We start from the raw sequence: 23,812 nt of genomic DNA on the forward strand, positions 1-23,812 counted from the left end.
GTTAAATTTGCTTTTTGGAACAAAATCAACGGAAAACGAGTCAGACTGTTTTATTTGAGCTATCAACATTGTGGGCATTTGGAAATATTCAGATTGTATAAATGATTAGATTATTTGGATTACTGAGTGAATACATAAATACATAAAATCAACAAAAATGTTACCTTTTTTATTTGCATCTCTGTTTACATCCAACCAGATTAGGTGTTTTTTTTCCTGTATTGTATTTGACATATACCACTTACACTATATGGTGTATATCTCTGCATATATTTAAATATATTTATTCATTGATGTTCATACCACTACATGCAACAACAAGGAAAACAAACATCACAATATTACAAATAATGTGTATAGAATGTATGTATAGGTCTTAATTTTTATATTTTTATTCTGTCTTTTATATCTATGTCTCTATATCTTGAGCTGCTGTGACGACTAAATTTCCCCACTGCGAGATAAATAAAGTCGTATCTTATGTTATCTTATCTTAACTCTCTGGGTCTCCAAAAAACATTAAAATGGGTTAAATAAAGGCTCTTAACAGCTCTTAACTCATGCTTTACTTCAAATCTTGGAGGGTTGGAGCAGAAGGAATGTTTTTGTGTCTCCTTACAAACTGAACCGGCTTCTATAAAAACAAACTGACTTATCAGAGTTGTTGTTGTTGTTGTCTTTCTGCAGGTCACAGGTAACTTTGACCGCCAGGACTTCAACAAGATGTGCTGGACGCTGAGCTCCAGGAAGAACCTGGACCAGAGCAAGCTGCTCATCACCAACGACGACGCCTTCAAGATCTGGTGCATCTTCAACTTCCTGTCTGAGGACAGATACCCGCTGACCATGGTCACCGAGGAGGTGAGTGTTCATCATCGTTAAAGGAGCTCTTCTTCTTCTTTACACTGGAAAAGCACTTTCAATTTCCCACTCCACTCATTTAACCCTCGGGGCTGGTTCAAATTTTATGCACACTTGCTTAGAAATAAAATGAAAAAAAAAAAAAAAAATAGAAAACATGACTTTTTTGTCAGTATACTACATGTAAAGTAAAAATGGTTGAATTATTGCAGCCTGGAACTTGTCAATGATTAGCAGCAACACTGATTTTGTTGCATTATTATGTTTTTGTGCAGTGTCAAATACTCACTTGTACTGTACATAAAATGTGCTCCTAAAAAGCAAGCTATAAAAAAAATCATACATTATTATATTCTACTTCTATCGGACTGATTTTTCCCCTACATCTGACCTAATAATTGATCAAACACTAATTGATTTTTTTATATTTTAACCCTTAATATGCCAGGTTTCTGTCATGATGCCACCATTTTTATAGACCTGGCTGCAATCTCAGCTGTGTGAATAACCCTTTTCTTGATGTGATTCAAGATGACCCATTTTTCATTGATTTGTAGCAGTACATGCTTGTGTGTATGGATTGTGTGTATAAATCACATGTTTCTTCTCTATATGCTGAATATGGTCAAAATGACGCAATCTGGTTGAAAGTAGTAAAACTGATCCAATTCCAAGGCCAAAGCCCAGATTGACACTAATATTTAACAAAATGCATGTGTTATGCTTTAATGTAAGTCAGATCAAAAATTGCATTTTGAATGGGTTTCAATGGCGCATTTTACACGCTACTCCTTAAGATTATAACTATTATAATTATTAACTATTAGCCTTACGGCAGGAGCTGAGCTGGAAATAACAAGATCAAATAACAATACAATCATGCCAAAATTCATGCCAAATGCATGAACACAGCCAAAACTATTAACAAATGAAGAATGAAAAGTGTGTAAAATGCGCAATGCAACCTGCCCTGAGGGTTAAAGGAGCAGTTCTTCTTCTTTACACAGGAAAAAGCACTTTCCCTTAAAAGGTTGGTTACCTGTCAAATTGGGGGGGAAGTTATTATTATTAATGTAGTAAATCAGGCTGACTTCCCACTCCACTCTCCACTCATTTAAATGGGCTTTTGTTTATTTTCAAGCTCAAACAGACACAAGCTCCGAGCTGTGTTTTAGTTGAGCTGTTTAACACGAGGAGCTTCACAGTTACAGTAACCGGCCGGTTGAAAAGAGGTCTGTTGCTCAACAGCAGAAAAGGAAGTTTCCAGCTTCCTGTTCTTCTACAAATGCTGGAAGATTTATTGTTGGGTACAACAAACATCACAGCTGAATCACAGGAAGAAATGCAGATTTATGTGCTGCAATCAGCTTCAACCATGTAGAGAACAGACAGGACAGGGACAAGTTTTATTAAAAAGTAGTAACTAGGGATGGGAAAAATTAATCGATGGTAATGATTGTTAAGAATTTGGTCGATCTCGTGGAATTTTTAATCGATCTGTGTATTTTTTAAAAATTTGATCAATGACTGTATATCAGTACCACTGAACTGAAGCACGCAGAGCGTTCAGTTCTGCAGCTGTACGTCAATAAGCCAATGAGCTGAGAATTAAGTTGGATAAAGCTACAATTTAAAAAACTAAAAGTAGCAATAACAATTATAAAACACAGAATAATACAAGTATTAATTTGAGCAAAGCTAGCTTACTGTATCAAACCTTGCTAGCATGAATTACTGAGTTTAACTTTATCTGAAATTTATTTAAACACAAAACAATATAAATATGCAAGATTAATGTGAAAACTGACCTCATGCCTCTTCGGGGGCTAGAACATAAAACATTGACGTTATCTTTACAGTTTGATCTCAGTTGATTTAGTTTTACGATTGACAGGATCAAGTCTCTTTTCGTCCTTTCAAAATAAAAGCATCCGTTATCAAAACAGGCTTTTGTACAGTGCTGAATAGCTATTTTCCATGTTTTTTTTTTTATAATGATTTTGGTTATTAGAAAGAAAACCATGGAAAATGTCTAGATATCAGCTCTTAAATTAAACTCTTATCAGCTATTTTTGTTGTTATCATTATATTTGTCCAAACAAATGTACCTTTAGTTGTACCAGGCATTAGAATTAACAAGAAATTGAAGAAAACAATGGTCTAATAATTTTTTCTATGATTGTATTTTTTTTTTTTGCCCATGTATGCATGCAGCGATTAATCGATTAATTGACGTTCTAGATAATCGAGTTGGCAGGTCCTCCAAACGCCCATCCCTACTAGAAACATGTCATTGTTTTGGTTGTGTGTTTGTTTACCACATGCTCTTGTGTTTGTGGTGTCACAGATTGAGTACTTCCTGCGTAAGCTGACGGAGGCGATGGGGGGCAGCTGGGTGGAGGAGCGCTTCGAGGACTACAAGCTGCAGCTGAACTCCAAGCAGCAGAGCCTGAACGTCTGGGAGCTGATCCTCCTGATTGGCTCGGGTCACTTCAGTAAAGGGATGGACCGCCAGACGCTCTCCATGGGCATCAACGAGGTCTACCAGGAGCTCATCATGGACGTGCTCAAACAGGTGGGTGGCAAAACCTGCACAGAGAGGATACTCAGGGTCTCCCATTAACCCATTTAAGGCGGGAAAGCATTACGGCTGTTCTACTATTAAAACCGGGGCGCTGTTGCGTTATTCTACCATTAAAGCCGGGAAAGCAGATACGTCGTTTTGTAGTATTTGTAGATTTTTTAAACCTATTTTCGGTCTCTTCAAAAAAGACAAAAAATGAGAATACAGAATGAGCAAAAAAACACAAGACACAAAATGACAAAAAAAGATAAAAAAATAGAGTTGCCATAGAATAACCATAGAGTTAACAGAATCGACCACAGAATTTACAAGAAGACTGTAAAAATAAGACGCCTTAAATAAAATATACAACCTTATTCTCCTTTAAAATAATTCTTAAAATATGCAATCATTAAGATCAGTATATATGATGGAATAGTGGCATTAGAATGCGTGAGAGGCACCAAATTTGGGCTTTTATGGAAAAAAAAACAATTTGGGGGACCCCCCTAGACAGCTATTTTTCCACACTGGCTGGCTGCTCCATGTCCTAGTGGAAAGCATGTTGACAGCAATTAAAAATGACACAGTAGGATAACAATAAAGATTCTATAATACGGTATCTCCGACTGTGAAAAATGTTATGTGAGGTGTTTGCTCTCATTTAGCTCTCAAAGTCATGTACAAGATTTTCTCTGTGTGAAACACTGATACTGTAACGTATGGTTCATAAGCTCCCTCCTCTTATTTACAAGCTTTCCATCCTCACAAAGCTGGTATGAAGTTTACAGTGATAATGGAGGCAGATATATGACTGAAACAAATCTTTTGTTTCACACAGAAATCAACAAAAATCAGCACATAACACTTTGTTTACTCTTTGTAGATCTCAAGTCAAAGATTTACTTACTAGCTTCTTCAAGATTTTTTAACCATCTCATGGTCTTTATCAGTGAATGGAAATGGTCAACTTGATAAAAAAGTTGTCGATTGGTAGATTGAAAATGCTTGAAAAATACATTTAATGTGCACTAATTAAAAATAGACAAAGAAATATAAATATGCAAAAAGCTGCAAATGCAATAAAATAAGGGTTCTTAAAAAAACACTTCACCTCAAGACAAACAGACACTGATTGTCAGCAGGACAAATCACACTTTAAACAGCAAAACATACAACATATTAAATAAGGAAGTGAGAGTTTGTGGCATGTGTGGCAGGTCTGCATGTTTTCATGAGAAGGACTGGAGTGAATGTGGTTTTGGGGTCAAGTAGGGACTAAAAAAACAGCAAGTACAAGCAAAAAACTTGTGATGTTGAAAGAAAGAATCGGAGGTTAAATGTTTAGTTTCACCCAGTCTGTTATATAATGAAGGTCAGTAATGTCAAGGGGATAGTTTGGGTTGTATGAGGTTATTACTATAACTACTTAGTCACAGTCTGTGTACAAACTTCAGTTTCAAGAAGCAGGATTAACAAAAATAGTATTATTTTTTTTGGAACACATACATAATGTGGCAAAACTTCAGGAAAACACAAAAAGGCATTTAGCCATATTTTTCATATTAAAGCTGAAATTTTGACTTGATTAATACATTTCTGATGACATTTCTGTCAACCGACATTCAAAGAATCGCTAATTATTTTGATAATCATTAATCTCTTTCAAAGAATTTAAGGGAAAAAAAGCCAAATACTCTTAACTTCAAGCTTCTCAAATGTGAGTTTTTGCTGTTTTTTCTTTGATGAATGCAAACTAACCCTTTTAAGCTCAGCTGTTTGGACACAAAGCTTCAAAAATATTCTTAAAGTGCCAAAATTTTGCAGAGTGACCCATATGTATACAGTCCATATTACTAATTATTATATTACTGGTAAAAGTGGAGTTACTTTTAACTGCTTTATATACTGCTAAGTAGCTTAATGATTTATATTTTGTATTACTATTCTGCATCTGCAGATTAACTACATTTGTCAGACAAATATATGCGGTGTTAATAGTACAATAAAGTGGTTAAAAATGACAGTATAGTGATGTATAGAACAATATAGTGGTGTATGAAGTGAGTTTTTGCTGTTTTTTTCTTTGGTGAACGCAAACTACCCCTTTTAACCCTCTGGAGTCTCCAAAAGCACCAAAGCATGACTTCTTCATGACATCCAGACTAGAAAACAAAGCAGCGTGGAGCCCTACTGTAAATTTACCTCTAAAGTTCTGGCTGACTGAGTTCTGACTCCATGAGGCCAGTTTCAGTTTGATGATGATATACCAAGTAAAACTGGAGACAAGCTGAAATAGATTTAGGATAAAATGATAGAACTGGATGTAACCCTCTTATATGTTATATTTGCAACCTTTGTTCACATTTGAAACATTTAAAATTCTTTATTGAGCATGATAGTGTTTTGAAAGTAAAAAGATTCAAAATCACATTTTATGTTGGACTAAAGGACTAAAAAAGACACAAAATGACTAAAAAAGACACAGAAAGACACATAATGACAAAAAAAGACACAAAATGACAAAAAAGACAAAAAAAGACTAAAAAATAGACACAAAATGACACAAAATTACTAAAAAAAAGGACAAAATGACTAAAAGAGACACAAAATGACCAAAAAACCCCACAGAAGACACAAAATGACGAAAAGACACAAAAGACCAAAAAAAGACACAAAATAATTAAAAAAGACACAACAACAGACACAAAATGTCCGAAAACCACACAAAAAACACACAATGAAATGAAAATGAAAAACACGAAAAGACATGAAAAGGATTAAAAAATGGACAAAATAGCCCAAGACTCCATAGAGTTAAACACCAAACTGACAAAACAACAAAAACAAACTAACTAAATGGGGTACACTAATAAAAGAGGTAGCAGTAAACCAGCAACTCCTGCGTTGTTCTGCAGAGTAAAATGTCAATGGAGTCTGGTGGCTTTGAAGAGAGCATAGATTAAAGCTTCATTTCCCCCCAGGAAACTTAAACAGGGCTGTCTGATGACAGTGTAAGGCGAGAATAATGTTCTAAAATGAGCAACTTACCCTGATTGATGTCTCTGCAGGGCTACATGATGAAGAAAGGCCACAAGAGGAAGAACTGGACGGAGCGCTGGTTCATGCTGAAGCCCAACTCCATCTCCTACTACACCGGAGAGGATCTGGCCGAGAAGAAAGGAGATATCTTACTGGACGGGAACTGCAGCGTGGAGGCAAGAACACAAGCTCTTCCACTTATCTCGCAGCATCTTTACCTCCATATTGTTTTTGTGTGTTTATATTTATTTTGTTTTTATGTTGCAGCCTCTACAAGACAAAGAAGGAAAGAAGTGTCTCTTCCTCATTAAGTCGTCATATAAAAGCTTTGAAATCACTGCGTCGGACAAGAAGAAGAAGCAGGAGTGGATCCAGGGTGAGTGGTGACACATCCTTCTATTATTTATCAGATAATTATTATTTCATTATTATTTCATTTTGTAGCCAGAACCTCAGAGTATATAATGCTATGCTAATACTATAATGCTGCGTGTGCACTTTCTTTTTCTCCCTTTCTTTTTTTACTTTTCTAAAGAAAGAGTTTTTTGCTGAAGCTGCATTTGAGATGAGGGGAATTTTTTGCGTCGAGTTAAGATAGAGCACTTTATTTATCTCAATGAGAAAGTGAATTCAAATGAAGTCAATTCAATTACCGTAAAATTCGGTGTATAAGTCGCACTGGAATATAAGTTGCAAAACAAGGTTTTCTATTGCTATTTGTTAATAAAAACATTATACACGTTATTTCAACACTGTTTCCATTTATTTTCAGTTGAAACATTCAAAACATAACCTGTAAAGTAGGTTTACTTTTCAGATTGAGGTTTTTCAAATGCATTTACTTCTTAAGGAAATAGTACAACATCTAAGCCATGAGCTTAAATTAACGTTAAACTTCTTTTTTTAACCAAGAATATTAAACTTTTTTTCCTTTTTTTTTAATAACAAGACTGTTCCTGTTCCAAAATCTTGTGGGTCAAATTTACTATGTCAGCATTTACCTTGGTCTATAGGTCGCACAAAACTTTTTAGATAGGAAAAAAAAGGAAAAAAAGTGCGACTTATACACCAAATTTTACGGTATGTCTAAATCCCAAAAACAGTATAATGATTTTGGTTATTATCAAGAAAGAAAAAAAGGAAACTTACTAGATATCAGCTCTTAAATTCAACTCTTATCAGCTATTTTTGTTGTTATCATTATATTTGTCCAAACAAATGTACCTTTAGTTGTACCAGACATTAAAATGAACAAGACATTTAAGAAAAAGGGTGGTCTAATATTTTTTTCCACAACTGTATATTATTCTCATTGTCAGATAATCTGTAGGTTGTTTGGTCTATGTCAGAAAATGGTAAAAAAAAGAAAAAAAAAAAGTCCTGATGATGTCCTCAAATGATTTCTTTTGTCAACAAAGATATTCAGTTTAGTTTCATAGAGAAAACAGAAAATGTTTACATTTAAGAAGCTGAAAACAGAGAATTCTGACTTTCTTCCCTCAAAAAATGTTTCAAACTGATCAATTATAAAAAAAAAGCTGGTAATTAGTTAACATGAGTCATGCTATTATTTAATGAAAGTAAGCTATAAAACTATATATCTGCCAAAAATCTGTCCGGATCTAAAAAATTTACCACACTGCAATTAATGACTAAACTCTTACAGATAAGCAAAACACAAAAAACTTACTTTCATAGAGAAAACAGAAAATGTTCACATTTAAGAAGCTGAAAACAGAGAATTCTGACTTTCTTCCCTCATTCCCAAATGTTTTCAAACTGATCAATTATAAAAATAGCTAATCAATAGGTCAAATCATTTTCCCATGACTGATATTGTAGTGTTACAGCTCCTCACTGATTATCTGGAGCTTCTTACTAGTTTTACTTTTGGATACGTAGGTTTACAGATTTGTTCTTTTCCTCTCAGCCATTCAGACCTGTGTGAGCCTGCTGCGTCAGGGCCGGCCGGCGCCGCACCGCGAGGCCCGGCAGAAGCGTCGGGAGCTGCGTCTGAAGCAGCAGGCGGAGCAGGAGGAGCTGGAGCTGAGGATGAGCGAGCTGCAGACGGCTAACGAGGCCAAACAGCGCGAACTGGAGAACATGAGGAAGGTGAGGAGGCGAAAATTAAAACACACATTAAATGTTTCCCCTTGTGAATGAATCCAGTCTGGTCAGGAAACGTCTGGTGTAACATCAGTTCCCTTTTGTTTCCTGAAGTTAAAATAGCTCAGTGTGGAAGTGTTTCTCTGACACGAGAACAGCAGGAAGGATCCATCATGACAGGCTAAATATTGGACCTGGAGGGAAAACAAAGTGTCCAGATTAGACTCTAGATTCTCTACTGGTCAGAGATCGTAACTACAGTCATGGAAAAAATTATTAGACCACCCTTTTTAAACAAAAATAGCTCATAAGAGTTCAATTTAAGAGCTGATATCTAGATATTTTCCATGGTTTTCTTTATAATAACCAAAATCACTATCAAGAAAACCATGGAAAATATCTAGATATCAGCTCTTAAAGTGAACTTTTATGTGCTATTTTTGTTACTATTATATTTGTCCAAACAATTGTACCTTTAATTGTACCAGGCTTTAAATGAACAAGAAAGCAAGGAGAAAACAAGAGCGGTCTAATATTTTTTTCCATGACTGTACATGTTGATGTAAGCTGCACCAAGGACGTCACAATATAAAAGATTTAGCAGTTAATACCAATACCAGTCAGATTCCACAAGTTTCATTACATTACCCAATTAATGGATAAAGTAAAAACAAAAATAAAACATCAGTTGTGTGGAGGTTTTTTCTCCCACTGTTTCATCCACTAGGGTTATTATTATTATTATTTTCCAGCTCTGTTTGTCAGCAGCATAACTGAAAAACTAATAAGGCAATTTTCATGTAAATTGATGGAAAGATGTAGCATAATCCAAGGAACAGACCCATTACATTTATGAGTGGATACATAGATTATTTTTCACTTTATATCCTCAGAACGGTCACTTAGCCTTAGTGCTCTTCTTTTATGTAGTAAAGGTCTGTCAGGTTCGTAAATAGGAAGCACAGAGAAAACACACACCGGAGAAAAAGTCTGATGAAAGATGTACAAAGATGTACAGTGTAGACAGAAAGTCTGTTCCTCGAAATACACACATACCAAAGTATCAAGTGTGCTGAGTTTATCAATGCATGCTGTGCAGAATCACTAAGAAAAGGCATACTAACACAATACATTAATTCTTTTTTACTTTACATGGTGAGACAGATCACTTAGCCAGTGCTCTTCTTCCAAGTCAAAATGTTTCGTATAAAAAAGAACTTTGACGTAAGAGATTAAAATGTCGTCCAAAACAAACACACAAAGATAAAAAGGCTCATAAAACATCCGACTCCAAGACAAACACCAAACAGACAGCTGGCAACGAAACAACTGATCTTTTCAGTAAATGAAAACGGGAAGAGCGTGTGTGGTGACTTCACACAGAGAGACAAAGAATGAGGAAAAAACTACATGTGAACTGATAATTATAAACCCAAACATGACCCTGGAGTTTTAGGTGCACAGCTACAGCGTTACTGCAGAAAAACCATCAGCAAAAGAATGGAGGAAAAAAAGTAATCCAGGAAGTAATTCACTGGAATTAGTTTGTAAAAGAAGCCTGGGGGATTTCCCAACCTGTTATATAAAAAAAGCAATCACTGCCTTCAAAGCACACAACTCAGATAAGTTTTTAAAAAAGGGAAGAAGGCGAGGCGTTCCCCTTCCAGCATCAAGTTTAAAGTGACCTGGAGGACGAAGACATGTTGTCCCCAAACAGTTCTTAAAGCAGCACGGACATCTTTCACTTTGAAAATGACTTTTCCTTTTTAGGCTGCAAGTTTATTTAAGACACATTATTCATAGCTGACTCAGCTGTTTGGATACAAAGTGTCAAAATATTCTTAAAGTGCCAAATTCTGCAGAATGACCCATATGTATACTGTCCATATTACTAATTATTATATTAGTGGTAAAAGTGGAGGTACTTTCAACTGTTTTATTTATTATTATAGTTTTATTTACTTTTAACTTTTATTTACTGCTAAGTAGCTCAATGATTTATATTTTGTATTACTAACCTGCATCTACAGAGTAACTAAATTTGTAATGAGTAATGAGCTAATGAGGTGTTAAAAGCACAATATAGTGGTTTAAAATAACAGTACAGTGGTGTACAGAACAATATAGTGGTTAAAAGTTGAATAAAATGGTCAGTAAAGTACAGTATAGTGGTGTATAAAGTACAATATAGTGGTGTAAAGAACATTATATTTGTGTAAAAGTACAATATAGTGATGCAAAGAACAATATAGAGGTGTGAAAGAATCATCTAGTGGTATAAAGTAGATTATAGTGGTGCAAAGTACAATTTAGTGGTATAAAGAACAATTTAGAGGTTAAAAGTGCAATATAGTGGTTAAAAGTACAATATAGTGGTGTAAAAGTACAATATAGTGATTAAAAGTACAATATAGTGGTTAAAAGTGCTATATAGTGGTGTAAAAGTACAATATAGTGGTTTAAAAGTACAATATAGTGGTGTAAAAGTACAATATAGTGGTTAAAAGTGCAATATAGTGGTGTAAAAAGTATCATATAGTGGTATAAAGTAAATATAATGGTGTAAAGAACAATTTGGTAGTTAAAAGTACAATATAGTGGTGTAAAAATAGAATGCAGTGGTGTAAAAGTAGAATATAGTGATGCAAAGAAGAATATAGAGGTGTAAAAATATCCCATAGTGGTATCATGTCGTAAATGAACTCCTTTGTTTCTACTGATCTATTTATATCTAAACATCAGAGGAAGGAAATATATTTTTCCTGGAAGAAAATACTATTAATAAGTGTATTTTCTCCATCAGATGTATCATCATTACCGAAGATACAGTGAGTACTGCTGATGTCACGGCAACACAAAGTCTCAAAGTGATTCGACAACATTCCTCACAGATAACGTCACACCTTGACACAGCACGGTGTTATCTGCTCTCACACACACACACACACACCACAGTCAAAGCAGGTCACCTAAACACTCTGGAGGGTCTCTGAGACGCTCTGCCAGCTCATGAATACCAATAATAGATCCGCTCCGCCGGCGGATGAATAGTCTGTGGCTGGAATGTGTAGTGAGGCGGGGAGGAGCAGCTTTAGGCTCTATTAACGTGTTTTTCCAGTAAATCTCCCTCAACCTGACTCACTCTCCTGTCTGTTGACTCTGCTGACTGGCGGCTCGTGTTAACCTTCGCAGATTATGTGGATTCCCCAAAATACTGATGACGAACGGCTGCTTCCTGTTAACGGCTGGGAGGTTAACAGGAAGTCAGGAGGTCGACTGTAACATACTGTAGAATTTAACATTTTTAATTGTGTCAGCTAAGTTTATTTGTGTTTTGCTTATCTGTAAGAGTTTAGTCATTAATTTCAGTGTGGTACGTTTTTTTTAGATCAGTACAGTACATACAGTACTAATGTTTATTCAGCTTTTTATTTTATTTCTATTTATTTAAATGTTGACTGATACTAAACATATAGAATTGATCACTTATATTTATTTATTCATCTTTATTTAAAAGAATTGTTAAAAAAAACATTGTTTATGTAATGTTTAATAATGATAAATATTCTTCCATAAAATGATTTGATTTAGAAAGCAGCCCACTGAGTACCTTTGCATAGTCACATTATTGAGCCAATTTGTCACATCCAAACACAAAACTTATCAGATTTTCTACCAGTTCTGATGCGTTCACTAAGTTTGGTGAGTTTTAGAGCATATTTAGTCCCTCAAAAATGCATTCAAGGAGAAATATAAATAAAAATCCTATTTATAATCTCAGTTTCTGTTGGTGCTCTGTTGGCCTAATAATAGTATTAATGAGGTTTTCAGTACAGTGCAGCGCTCAGCAGGATGGTGACAAACGGTGAAACGCAGCTACAGTCGGTCGAACTAGTTCACATCGTAGTTGTGCAACAAACAGAACAACAGTTTGTCTTTGTGTGGAACGACACAAAGAACTCAACTCCCATCAACGATCAACAATCTGCTATTGAGGTGGAAGTCACACAGACGGCTGCATGAATGCACAATGAACACACACGTACAGAGAGAGACACACACACACACACACACACACACACACATGTACAGAGACACACACACACACACACACACACACACATGTACAGAGAGAGGGGACTCTCTCTCACACACACACACACACACACACACACACACACACACACAGACACAGACACACACACAGTCACACACACACACACACACACACACACAGAGTCGCACACACAGAGTCGCACACACACACACACACAGTCACAGACACACAGTCACAGACACAGAGACTTAGACACACACAGAGAAGCGCACACACACACACACACAGATGCACACAAAGACACACACACACACAAACACACACAGTCAGTGTGGCTGTCACACTGAGCTGCTATATATAAGAGACTGTCACAGTGTGAAGAAGGTTCACAGCCGGGTGACACGAGTCAACATGAGGTTCCTGATACTTACTATGATTTAATGTTATTTAATGTGCAAAACATTACAAACATGCTCCAAGGTTTTTAACTTCTGTATAAAGTTTGAAAGGTGTTAATATTCTTTAATTATAAGACACTCAGAGATGACAAACATCTGCTAAAACTTGCTTGTTTTGCTCAAACATCATTCCTCTATCTCAAATATCTCACATGCCAACCAAAAAACAAGACATAAAAAGATTAACAAATGTCTGAAAAACTTTCTGAAAATCCCTGTGTAGTAATTTTCGAGCATCTTGTATCAGTTTTTTTTACCAAACTATTGCTAAACAAAGCATTTCCTGTGTGCATACACATCAGAGTTTTTCATCCATTTCTCTCTCAGGAAAAAACAAAACAAAAACCTTATGTGTGTAATATTAATAACAAATGTCCAATAGCACCATGTTAGTATTTTAAGTATTCATTGTTATACATTATGTGTATATGTCTTGTCTTTTATTTCAATCTATTTTCATATCTTTGAAACTCTCCTGTCTGTATCTTATCTTCTGTTTGCAGTTATATAGTTTCATTTTCCAGACGCTCCACTCTCCTAAAGCTGGGCTCACACAGCCTACCGGCACACTGGGCCTCATTCATGAACCGTTCTTAGGAACAAATTTGTTCTTAAGTCTTACTTACGAAGATTTTACGAAGATTGTGACATTCATCAATTTAAGAACACGGCTGTGAACAATTCAGTGGTTTAAGAACACGTTGATGAATCTGACGTAGGGTCTTCTTAGAAATCTTCTTAAGAAGGACTTAAGAAAGAATCTAAGAAGATTCTAAAGAAGATATTGCTGAATGAGGCCCAATGTTTTTAAAAAGAGGTTCCTGTTTTTAAAGTTGTTTATTGCTTGTCTATCGGTTTTTATTCTCACCTAAGCTAATTTTAATTTCTGGGGGTTTTCTTTTCACTCTTTTCACACTGAATTTATTCTAAAAAAACATTTCAGCAGCGGGCATTACTCATGTTCACTCTCAATTCCTCTTTAGAGCGCGCTTTATCTCTCTGCTACATTTAAGTATTTCAGTAAACAAACTGAAGGCCACAGCTTGTTTCTTCCCCTTTAAACTAAAATAAGTTTGAGTGTTGTTTTCCACGAAAGGCGTTATGTTATTTTTCCTGTTAAACAGAGATTTCATGTGAATTTAAGAATGAAAAACAGAGAGGGGGCTTTTTTTTCTACTGGGAATATCTGACCTTTTATGTTATTTATTTTATGTTTGTCTGTTATTTTGGCCAGGCTCTGGAGGAGGCGGCGAATAACGCAGCAGATGAAGAACGAAGGCGTCTTCAGACCCAAACTGAGCTCCAGGACCGCTACAGGACGGACCTGGAGAGAGAAAAAATGGTACGTGACACTTCATCGTCTTCCACTTTAATCATTACGTCAGAACAAATGATGGAGCAACAGCAACTTAATGACAGCTTCCTCTTTTTATTAAGCCTCTGGGTTTTATGCACTTTTCATTCTTCATTTGTTTATAGTTTTGGCTGTGTTCATGCATTTGGCATTCATTTTTGCAGGATTGTGTATTTGTATTTGATCTTGTTATTTCCGGCTCAGCTCCTGCAGTAAGGCTAAAATACACTGTACAAACAATAGTTACACTCTTTAGGTTGAGCCCGTAAAATGCACCATTGAAACCCATTCAAAATGCAGTTTTTGATCTCAAGTTAAAGCATAATACATCCATTTTATTAAATCTTGGTGTCAATCTGGGCTTTGGCCTCGGAATTTACATTTTTACTACTTTCCACCAAATTGCATCATTCTGATCATATTCAGCATTTAGAGAAAAAACATGCGATTTATACACACAATCCATACACCAAATCAATTAGTGTTTCATATCAATTATTAAGTTAGATGTAGGTGAAAGAAATCAGTACAATGAATGTAGAATATAATGTATACATTTTTTTATAGCTTGCTTTTAAAGAGCAAATTTTATGCATTAAGCAGTACAAGTGTGCATAATATTAGAACCGGCCCTGAGGGTTAAATAAAATGTATTTATTTAAATGATCAGCCATTGACTGACACTAAACATATTTTATTGTTTCATTTTTATTTATTCTTTATTTAAATTGGCAGCAAATGACTGATACTAAATATGCAGTACTGATGTTTATTTAGCTTTTCCCTCAATATATATATATATCCATCCATCCATCCATTCTCGTCCGCTTATCCGGGGCCGGGTCGCGGGGGCAGCAGGCTAAGCAGGGCATTCCAGGCGCCCCTCTCCCCAGCCACAACGTCCAGCTCCTCCTGGGGGACCCCGAGGCGTTCCCAGGCCAGGCGAGAGATATAATCCCTCCACCGTGTTCTGGGTCTTCCCCGGGGCCTCCTACCAGTTGGACGTGCCCGGAACACCTCTAACGGGAGGCGCCCGGGAGGCATCCTTACCAGATGCCCAAACCACCTCAACTGGCTCCTTTCGACGCGAAGGAGCAGCGGCTCTACTCCGAGCTCCCTCCGGATGTCTGAGCTCCTCACCCTATCTCTAAGGCTGAGCCCAGCCACCCTACGGAGGAAGCTCATTTCGGCCGCTTGTACCCGCGATCTCATTCTTTCGGTCACTACCCAAAGCTCATGACCATAGGTGAGGGTTGGAACGTAGATGGACCGGTAAATCGAGAGCTTTGCCTTCAGGCTCAGCTCCTTCTTCACCACGACGGTCCGGTACAACGCCCGCATCACTGCTGACGCTGCACCAAACCGCCTGTCCATCTCACGCTCCATTCTACCCTCACTCGTGAACAAGACCCCGAGATACTTGAACTCCTTCGCTTGAGGCAGTACCTCTCTCCCCACCCAGAGGGGGCAGTCCACCGTTTTCCGGCAGAGAACCATGGCCTCAGACTTGGAGGTGCTGACTCTCATCCCAACCGCTTCACACTCTGCTGCAAACCGCCCCAGTGAGTGCTGGAGGTCCCGGCTTGATGAAGCCAAAAGAACCACATCATCTGCAAAAAGCAGAGATGCAATTCTGAGGTCACCAAACCGGATCCCTTCCTCCCCCCGGCTGCGCCTTGAGATCCTGTCCATGAAGACCACGAACAGAATCGGAGACAAGGGGCAACCCTGGCGGAGGCCAACACCCACCGGGAACGTGTTTGACGTTGTGCCGAGTATGCGGACACTGCTCTCACTTTGGTTATATAGGGACCGGATAGCTCGTAGCAACGAGCCCGGTACCCCATACTCCCGCAGTACCCCCCACAAGACTCCCCGAGGGACACGGTCATAAGCCTTCTCCAAATCCACAAAACACATGTAGACTGGATGGGCAAACTCCCATGCCCCCTCCAGAAGCCTCGCAAGGGTAAAGAGCTGGTCCGCTGTTCCACGGCCAGGACGAAAGCCGCATTGTTCCTCCTGAATCTGTGGTTCGACAATCGGCCGGAGCCTCCTTTCCAGCACCCTGGAGTAGACTTTCCCGGGGAGGCTGAGAAGTGTAATTCCACGGTAATTGGAACACACCCTCCGGTCCCCCTTTTTGAAAATGGGAACCACCACCCCGGTCTGCCAATCCACAGGCACTGTCCCAGACCTCCACGCGACACTGAAGAGGCGTGTCAACCATGACAGCCCAACAATGTCCAGAGCCTTCAGCATCTCAGGGCGAATCTCATCCAACCCTGGCGCCTTGCCACCGGGCAGCTTTTTAACTACCTCGGCGACCTCGGCCAGGGATATTGATGAGTCTTCCCCTGAGTCTTCAGACTCTGCCTCCTCTACGGAGGACGTTTTGGCTGGATTAAGGAGTTCCTCAAAGTGTTCTTTGCACCGTCTAAGGACATCCCCAGGTCGGGTCAGCAGGTCTCCTCCCCCGCTGAACACAGCTTGGGCCAAGCCCTGCTTTCCCTTCCTGAGTCGCCTGACGGTTTTCCAGAACCTCTTTGAGGCCGACCGAAAGTCCTCCTCCATGGCCTCCCCGAATTCCTCCCATACCCGAGTTTTTGCTTCAGCGACTGCCGCAGCTGCAGCCCTTCTGGCCGAACGGTACCTGTCTGCTGATTCCAGAGACCCCTCGGCCAGCCAAGACCGAAAGGCCTCCTTCTTCAGCTTGACGGCCTCCCTCACCGCTGGTGTCCACCAGCGGGTTCTTGGGTTGCCGCCACGACAGGCACCGACGGCCTTCAGGCCACAGCTCCTACCAGCCGCGTCAACAATTGAGGCTTTGAACATGGCCCATTCGGACTCCATGTCCCCAGCCTCACCCGGGATGTTGGAGAAATTCTTCCGGAGGCGTGAGTTGAAGACCCTGCAGACAGGGGCCTCTGCCAGACGTTCCCAGTTCACCCTCACTACGCGTTTGGGTTTGCCAGGTCTGTCTAGCATCCTCCCCCGCCACCTGATCCAACTCACCACCAGGTGGTGATCAGTTGACAGCTCTGCTCCTCTCTTCACCCGAGTGTCCAAAACATGCGGCCGCAGATCAGACGATACGATAATAAAATCGATCATCGATCTTTGGCCTAGAGTGCTCTGGTACCAGGTACACTTATGAACAACTCTATGCTCGAACATGGTGTTCGTTATGGACAATCCGTGACTAGCACAGAAGTCCAATAACAGAACACCACTCGGGTTTAGATCGGGCAGGCCGTTCCTCCCAATCACCCCCCTCCAGGTACCATCATCGTTACCCACGTGAGCGTTGAAGTCTCCCAGAAGAACAATAGAGTCCCCAGATGGTACCCCTTCCAGGACACCACCCAGAGACTCCAAGAAGGCCGGGTACTCCGAACTGCTGTTTGGTGCATAAGCACAAACAACAGTCAGAGACCTTCTCCCTGCGACTTGCAGCCGCAAGGAGGCGACCCTCTCGTTCCTCGGGGAGAACTCCAACACAGCGGCGCTCAGCCGGGGGCTTGTGAGTATCCCCACACCCGCCCGGCGCCTCTCACCCTGGGCAACTCCGGAAAAGGAGAGAGTCCAGCCTCTCTCCAGGAGTTTGGTTCCAGAGCCCAAGCTATGCGTGGAGGTGAGCCCAACTATTTCTAGCTGGTAACGCTCCACCTCCCGCACAAGCTCGGGCTCCTTCCCCGCCAGCGAGGTGACGTTCCACGTCCCCAGAGCTAGCCGCTGGAGCCGGGGGTCAGCACGCCCAGGTCCCCGCCTTTGCCTGCCGCCCGACTCTCTGTGCACCCGACCCTTATGCCTGAGTCTGCGGGTGGTGGGCCCACAGGTCGGCGGGTCCACGTAGTCTTTTCGGGCTGAGCCCGGCCGAGCCCCGTGGACAAAGGCCCGGCCACCAGACGCTCGCCTGCGTGCTCCCCTCCCGGGTCTGGCTCCAGGAGGGGGCCCCGGTTTACCCGTGCCGGGCGAGGTACACTGATTTAAATGGTCCCGCTTCATAAGGGTCTTTGAATCGCTCTTAGTCTGGCCCCTCCCCTGAGACCACTTTGCCATGGGAGACCCTACCAGGAGCTATTGCTCCCGACAACACAGCTCCCAGGATCACTGAGGCACACAAACCCCTCCACCACGATAAGGTGGCGATTCTTGGAGGATATAATATATATATATATATATATATTTTAATGGTCAGCAATTTACTGATCCTGATCATACAGTACAAGTGTGCATAAAATTTGAACCGGTCCTGAGGGTTAAATAAAATGTAAACACGATGCTGAGAAGATCAGCTTGAATTAGACTTCAGGTAAAGACAAAGAGCTCAGAGTGAAGCTGAAACAGCAGAGGAGTTATTTTAAGTTCATAACTGCACATGTAAAGATACATAATGTATGTGGTGAGGATGTTTCTGTGCAGCTTAATATTAACCGGCTATGCTGTTTGATTGTAACAGAAGACACGTACTTGTCACTGTAAGATGCTTTCGGTAAATTTAACCACCAAAAGGGCGTCTATACTTCGCCTCACTGCCTCTGGTGATCAGACCTCGACAGGCTCAGTGCAGCGTGGATGTGGTTCACCAGTGGATTATATTTATGATTTCACAAAGAGACACCAACATCCACCATCTGAACCCCTTTTTACATTTTACTCACTGTGTCCTTGTATTTCACTGCAATATATAAAACATATAAGTCCTGCAGCTCTATGGAATCAGCTCAATTATGGAAAGAAAAAGAAAAAGTTGAGTTTCTCTAAGTTATTTCTTAAAAAAATGGAATAAAATAGAATTTATACATAAACACTGCTCCACATATTGTACATATTGAATAATTGTCATGTTTCCATCCTCTCCTGTCCTCTCCTCTCTGCTCTGTGTAAATAGCTTCTCCTGTCCTCTCCTCTCAGCTCTGTGTAAACAGATTTTCAGTGAATATCTGTCACATGACCGTTGGTCTCAGCAGAATCAATCATGTCTTCACAGTGTCTCTGAGGAGCAGAATTTAATGTTTTTAACAGGATTTAGTTATTTATTTTTGGACACATTTAAAATTACACACAGAATAAAGTCATTCTGAAATCAAATATCACAATTTTAAGCTTCATTTTCTAAAAAAAACTGTTCAAAGACTGTTCAAACTGGTGATAATGCCCATTTCACAGTTTCTTTGTACAGTAAAATGTGTGTATATTTTTGGTGATTTAAAAAAAAGGGAAAAACAACATACTTTTCAGGGGTTCAGAGGCTGAAAGCGTTCACCAACCATAGAGCTGAATTGATGGTTATGTCAATTATTTATTCTTTAAAACGTCTGAAAAGAGTGAAAAATGCTGATTACAATTGTCAAAATTGCTTGTTTGGCCAACTATTAGTCAAAAAAAATTAAAAATATTTAATTTAAAGCAAAATAACACAAAAAAATCTTTACTTTTTAGAAGCTGGAAGTAGCCAATGTTTGACATTTTTGCTCGGTTAATAACAGAAACAATGATTTGATCATCAAAATATTGTCTTTATTGACCTCTGTGCTGATTCATAAAGCAGAAAACCTCATCTCGATTCAAGTGAGATGATATGAGAGTTAGCATAGAACACCAGAACACAAACCATCTGATATAATCTCTTTATGGGTAAATTATTAAATCAAACTGTTTGCTTCCAGATAAAGTAATTGTCTGTGTTTCTCCCGGTGCAACAGGTACGGCAGCAGATGGAGGAGCAGGTGGCTCAGAAGTCCACTGAGCTGGAGCAGTACCTGCAGCGTGTTCGGGAGCTGGAGGACATGTACCGCCAGCTGGAGGACGCTCTGGAGGACGAGAGGCGCGCCAGGCAGGACGAGGAGGCCGTCCGCCGGCTGCAGGCACGGTCAGTCGACACGGAGCGGATTCTGTTTGTTTTCCTACAAACTTATTTCATACAAAGAGGGAGAGACTAGTGTCAGGGTTTCCCATTAATTACCTAGAGACTGGCGGCCCGCCGAACTACATACTATCAACCTGTCCGGGCTGTTCAGGGGTCCAAACACACTGCTGCATTATGCCGTCCATTAGCCGCGAGCTAACATTAGCTTTTAAAGTTGTTTTAATCACACTAAACTATGACTTACTATTTTGAATAAATTCCTGTCGCTAAACGAATGCAGCTTTCAAAATAAGAGCACAGTGTTGACCACAGAATTTACAAGAAGACTGTCAAAATAAGATGCCTTAAATAATACATAAGAACCCTTATTCTCCTTTAAAATAATTCTTAAAATATGCAATCATTAAGATCAGTGTTTATGATGGAATAGTGACATCAGAATGTGTGAGAGGCACCAAATTTGGCCTTTTATTAAAAAAAAATATTCTGGGGGGACATGCCCCTGGACCCCCCTAGCCAGCTATTTTTGCTCACTGGCTGGCTGCTCCATGTCCTAGTGGAAAGCATGTTGACAGCAATTAAAAGTGACAGTAGGATAACAAACATTCTATAATACGGTATCTCCCCACTGTGAAAAATGTTATGCGAGGTATTTGCTCTCATTTAGCTCTGAGTGCATGATATTGATGCATTTTACTTACAAATGTACAACATTTTCAAGAGTTTCTTCACCTACTGCAGCAATAATATTATTATCACATTTTGCGGATGTATCGAGCTGCTAGTCGCCTTCTGTTATCAGCTAATCGTAGTTTCCCACTGCAGATATTTTGCTGAATATTCGCTGCTTCTGTAAACAGACTTGAGCCGAATCTGCTCCTCGAGAATCTCACACGCAGCCAGACATTTAACTTCTACTTCCCTCTATCTCCGCCACATTTCCTCCCTTGTCCTTCCTTCCTCTCTGCTGACATTTGCTTTCCACCTCATGTTTGACGAACCGGCAGGGAGCCTGTCAGCGACCACAGAGCCTAAATTAAACCACCGTGTTAAAGAGACAGAGATCACTAAGTTTATTCAAAGAGTGAAGTAAAACTCACAGCAGAGTTAAACACATTTTACAGATTTTCTTGTGTGTCGAGATGTAGCAAATATTTACTTTCCCAGTAAAGTATTCACTGTCAGAATGTGCACAGGGACAGCCTGCCCTTTGTTTTTGTACATTTTGTTGGTTGTACCACTGTAGTTCCTGGGTGCCCGTGTGCTTGCCCAATTTGATGCAATATCAACTTCTTTAAACCCTCCTGCCTGATTAGACCAAAACAGATGTCTGAACCAAAGCCTATATGAGAGAAAGTGTGTTATATGAAGCTTCAGTTGAAAGATAACATCTTGTAGTTTCTGAAAGCTGCCTGTTTAACACGTGGCTGCAGCACGACTGAAACCTCAAGTTTTTTCTGCAGATGGGTTTAAAGAGGTTGATGCAGTAAAAAACTAGCTGTTGCTGTTAATATGCCTGATTTCTTCATGAATCAAAGTATACAGCAGTGGAGTTACATTGAAATCTTTTGCTGCCTTTTATATAAAGTGTGTTTGATAAAAGAATATAAACAATGTAAAATACATTTATCAAAAAAAAAAAAAGTCCATACCTGCTCTATAGCACCACCTACTGATACACCTTGCTAAATCCTCTTTCACACATTAAATTGTGATATTGAGGCCGACATTATTGGAAGCATTTATTACTTGTAATGTTTTTAGGCAGCAAAATTTTATGTTTTTTAACGCTGAGCTGAAGATAAGATACAAATATTTTCAAGCCCCATTTGCATATCGTCACACTGTCAAAATAATCGCCCAAGTCATTCTTTGTCAAAATCATTTTTTCCATGACTGTATGTTTTCATTCATGCAAACCTGGTGCTCGATTAGTTGATTATACACTCTTGCATTGACATTTTAATGCAGCGCTCAGACCGTCTGGAGAAGATAAGTTTATTTTGTTTTATCATTTTACTCACCATGCTACTGTGTGTGTTTTAGGTTACTGGAGGAGGAGGCCACCAAGAGAGAGGAGCTGGAGGAGCTCCACCTGCGGCAGCAGCGAGCCATTTCACAGACGGAGGCTGAGAAAGAGGAGCTGCAGAAAGAGCGGATGGCCAAGGAGAGCGCCCTGCAGGCCGCCATGTCCCAGCTGGATCAGCTGGAGCAGGAGAGGCAGGGGGCGCTGGAGCAGTACCAGGTCAGACACTGATTAGATTAGATTATTTTCTAGTCTGTGACCAAAACATTTATACCAAAGAAAACGGTTAATATTATTATTATTATTATTATTATTTACGTTTAATTTTTATTAAACATTGGTGTAGGTCCAAAGCATTTTGTGTTCTTCAAGTGTAAAAATGTGCAGCTTTTATAAGGCATAAAAACATTTTTTTTTACTTTTTGGTCAACTTAAATGTGCATCATAGCTTAAAAATGTCTATGACACGCCACCTTAACCTCTACATTTTGCCAACTTCAAGTGTAGTTTTAAATTTCCCTCGCTGGGCTATAGCTTTCGATTTCAAATCTTCTGAGATTTTTTGGCCCCCACCTTGATATGAAAGTTTAATCTGTGTTTTATATGAATGGCACTTTACCGTGTTGTGTGTGGAAGGTCCCTTTAATTACTTTTTTAAATAATTCTGTGTCTTTTTTTGGCCATTTTGTTTCTTTTTTAAGTAATTTTGTGTTTTTTCAGTCATTTTGTATCTTTTTTAGTAATTTTGTGTCTTTTTTTGGTCATTTTGTGCGTTATGAGACAACATTATGACTTTATATCTGTTTACATTTACTAAAGCAGACTTCAGTTAGACACGTAGTACCTTTCTTTACCACATGGCGTCACTAAATGACTGCTGGATGGGAGGCAGATATTTAGACATGATGAAAATCCAAAGTGTTGTCAGAAAGGTGATATTTTATTACCTGTTAATAACTTTGTCTCTGTGTTTCCTGTGTGAGTCAGACGGTGATGAAGAAGCTGGAAGACGCAACAAACAACACCAAGACCTGGAAGCACAAGGTGGCTGAACACGAGGGCTTGTTACGGCTCATTCAACCAGGTAAGAGCAAAAACCCCAACAGATGTTAGTTCGGACAAATCAAATCGGCACCTTAGAATCGTGATACAATGGAATCGTTGCCAAAGCAGATCATCCCACCCCTACTATTAAGACTTGCAGCTAAGTTACAAACCATTTAGATTTTCAGCAACAACAAACAACTAAAAAAGTCCATAAGGCTCCAATAACCAACTTCAACTTGGCACTTCTTTCTTTCTTGCAAAAAGCCAGTAAATACAATGACATTGCATAGTAATATTACTACGCGATACAGCATACAAGCCGGCAAAATACTGCCAAGTGAAGTTGGTTTCTGAAATGCATGAGGACCGTTTATGGTGACCTTTTAGAGGAGTAAAACCTTGTAGTAATGCAACCTTGCCAGCTTG

General features: G+C 39.4%; 1 protein-coding gene across 1 annotated transcript in view; it reads left to right on the forward strand.

Annotated features, from left to right (window-relative positions):
- swap70b (switching B cell complex subunit SWAP70b) overlaps nt 1-23,812 on the forward strand; it is a 46,563-nt gene that overhangs the window by 19,346 nt on the left and 3,405 nt on the right. The window contains exons 3-11 of the mRNA XM_059335929.1: nt 688-861; nt 3,209-3,436; nt 6,496-6,642; nt 6,734-6,842; nt 8,397-8,578; nt 14,322-14,429; nt 20,150-20,316; nt 22,360-22,558; nt 23,327-23,423. Coding sequence (XP_059191912.1) covers nt 688-861; nt 3,209-3,436; nt 6,496-6,642; nt 6,734-6,842; nt 8,397-8,578; nt 14,322-14,429; nt 20,150-20,316; nt 22,360-22,558; nt 23,327-23,423 — 1,411 coding nt within the window. The remainder of the gene's footprint in view (nt 1-687; nt 862-3,208; nt 3,437-6,495; nt 6,643-6,733; nt 6,843-8,396; nt 8,579-14,321; nt 14,430-20,149; nt 20,317-22,359; nt 22,559-23,326; nt 23,424-23,812) is intronic.

This window comes from Centropristis striata, chromosome 6, assembly GCF_030273125.1.
Source record: "Centropristis striata isolate RG_2023a ecotype Rhode Island chromosome 6, C.striata_1.0, whole genome shotgun sequence".
Lineage (NCBI taxonomy): Eukaryota > Metazoa > Chordata > Actinopteri > Perciformes > Serranidae > Centropristis > Centropristis striata.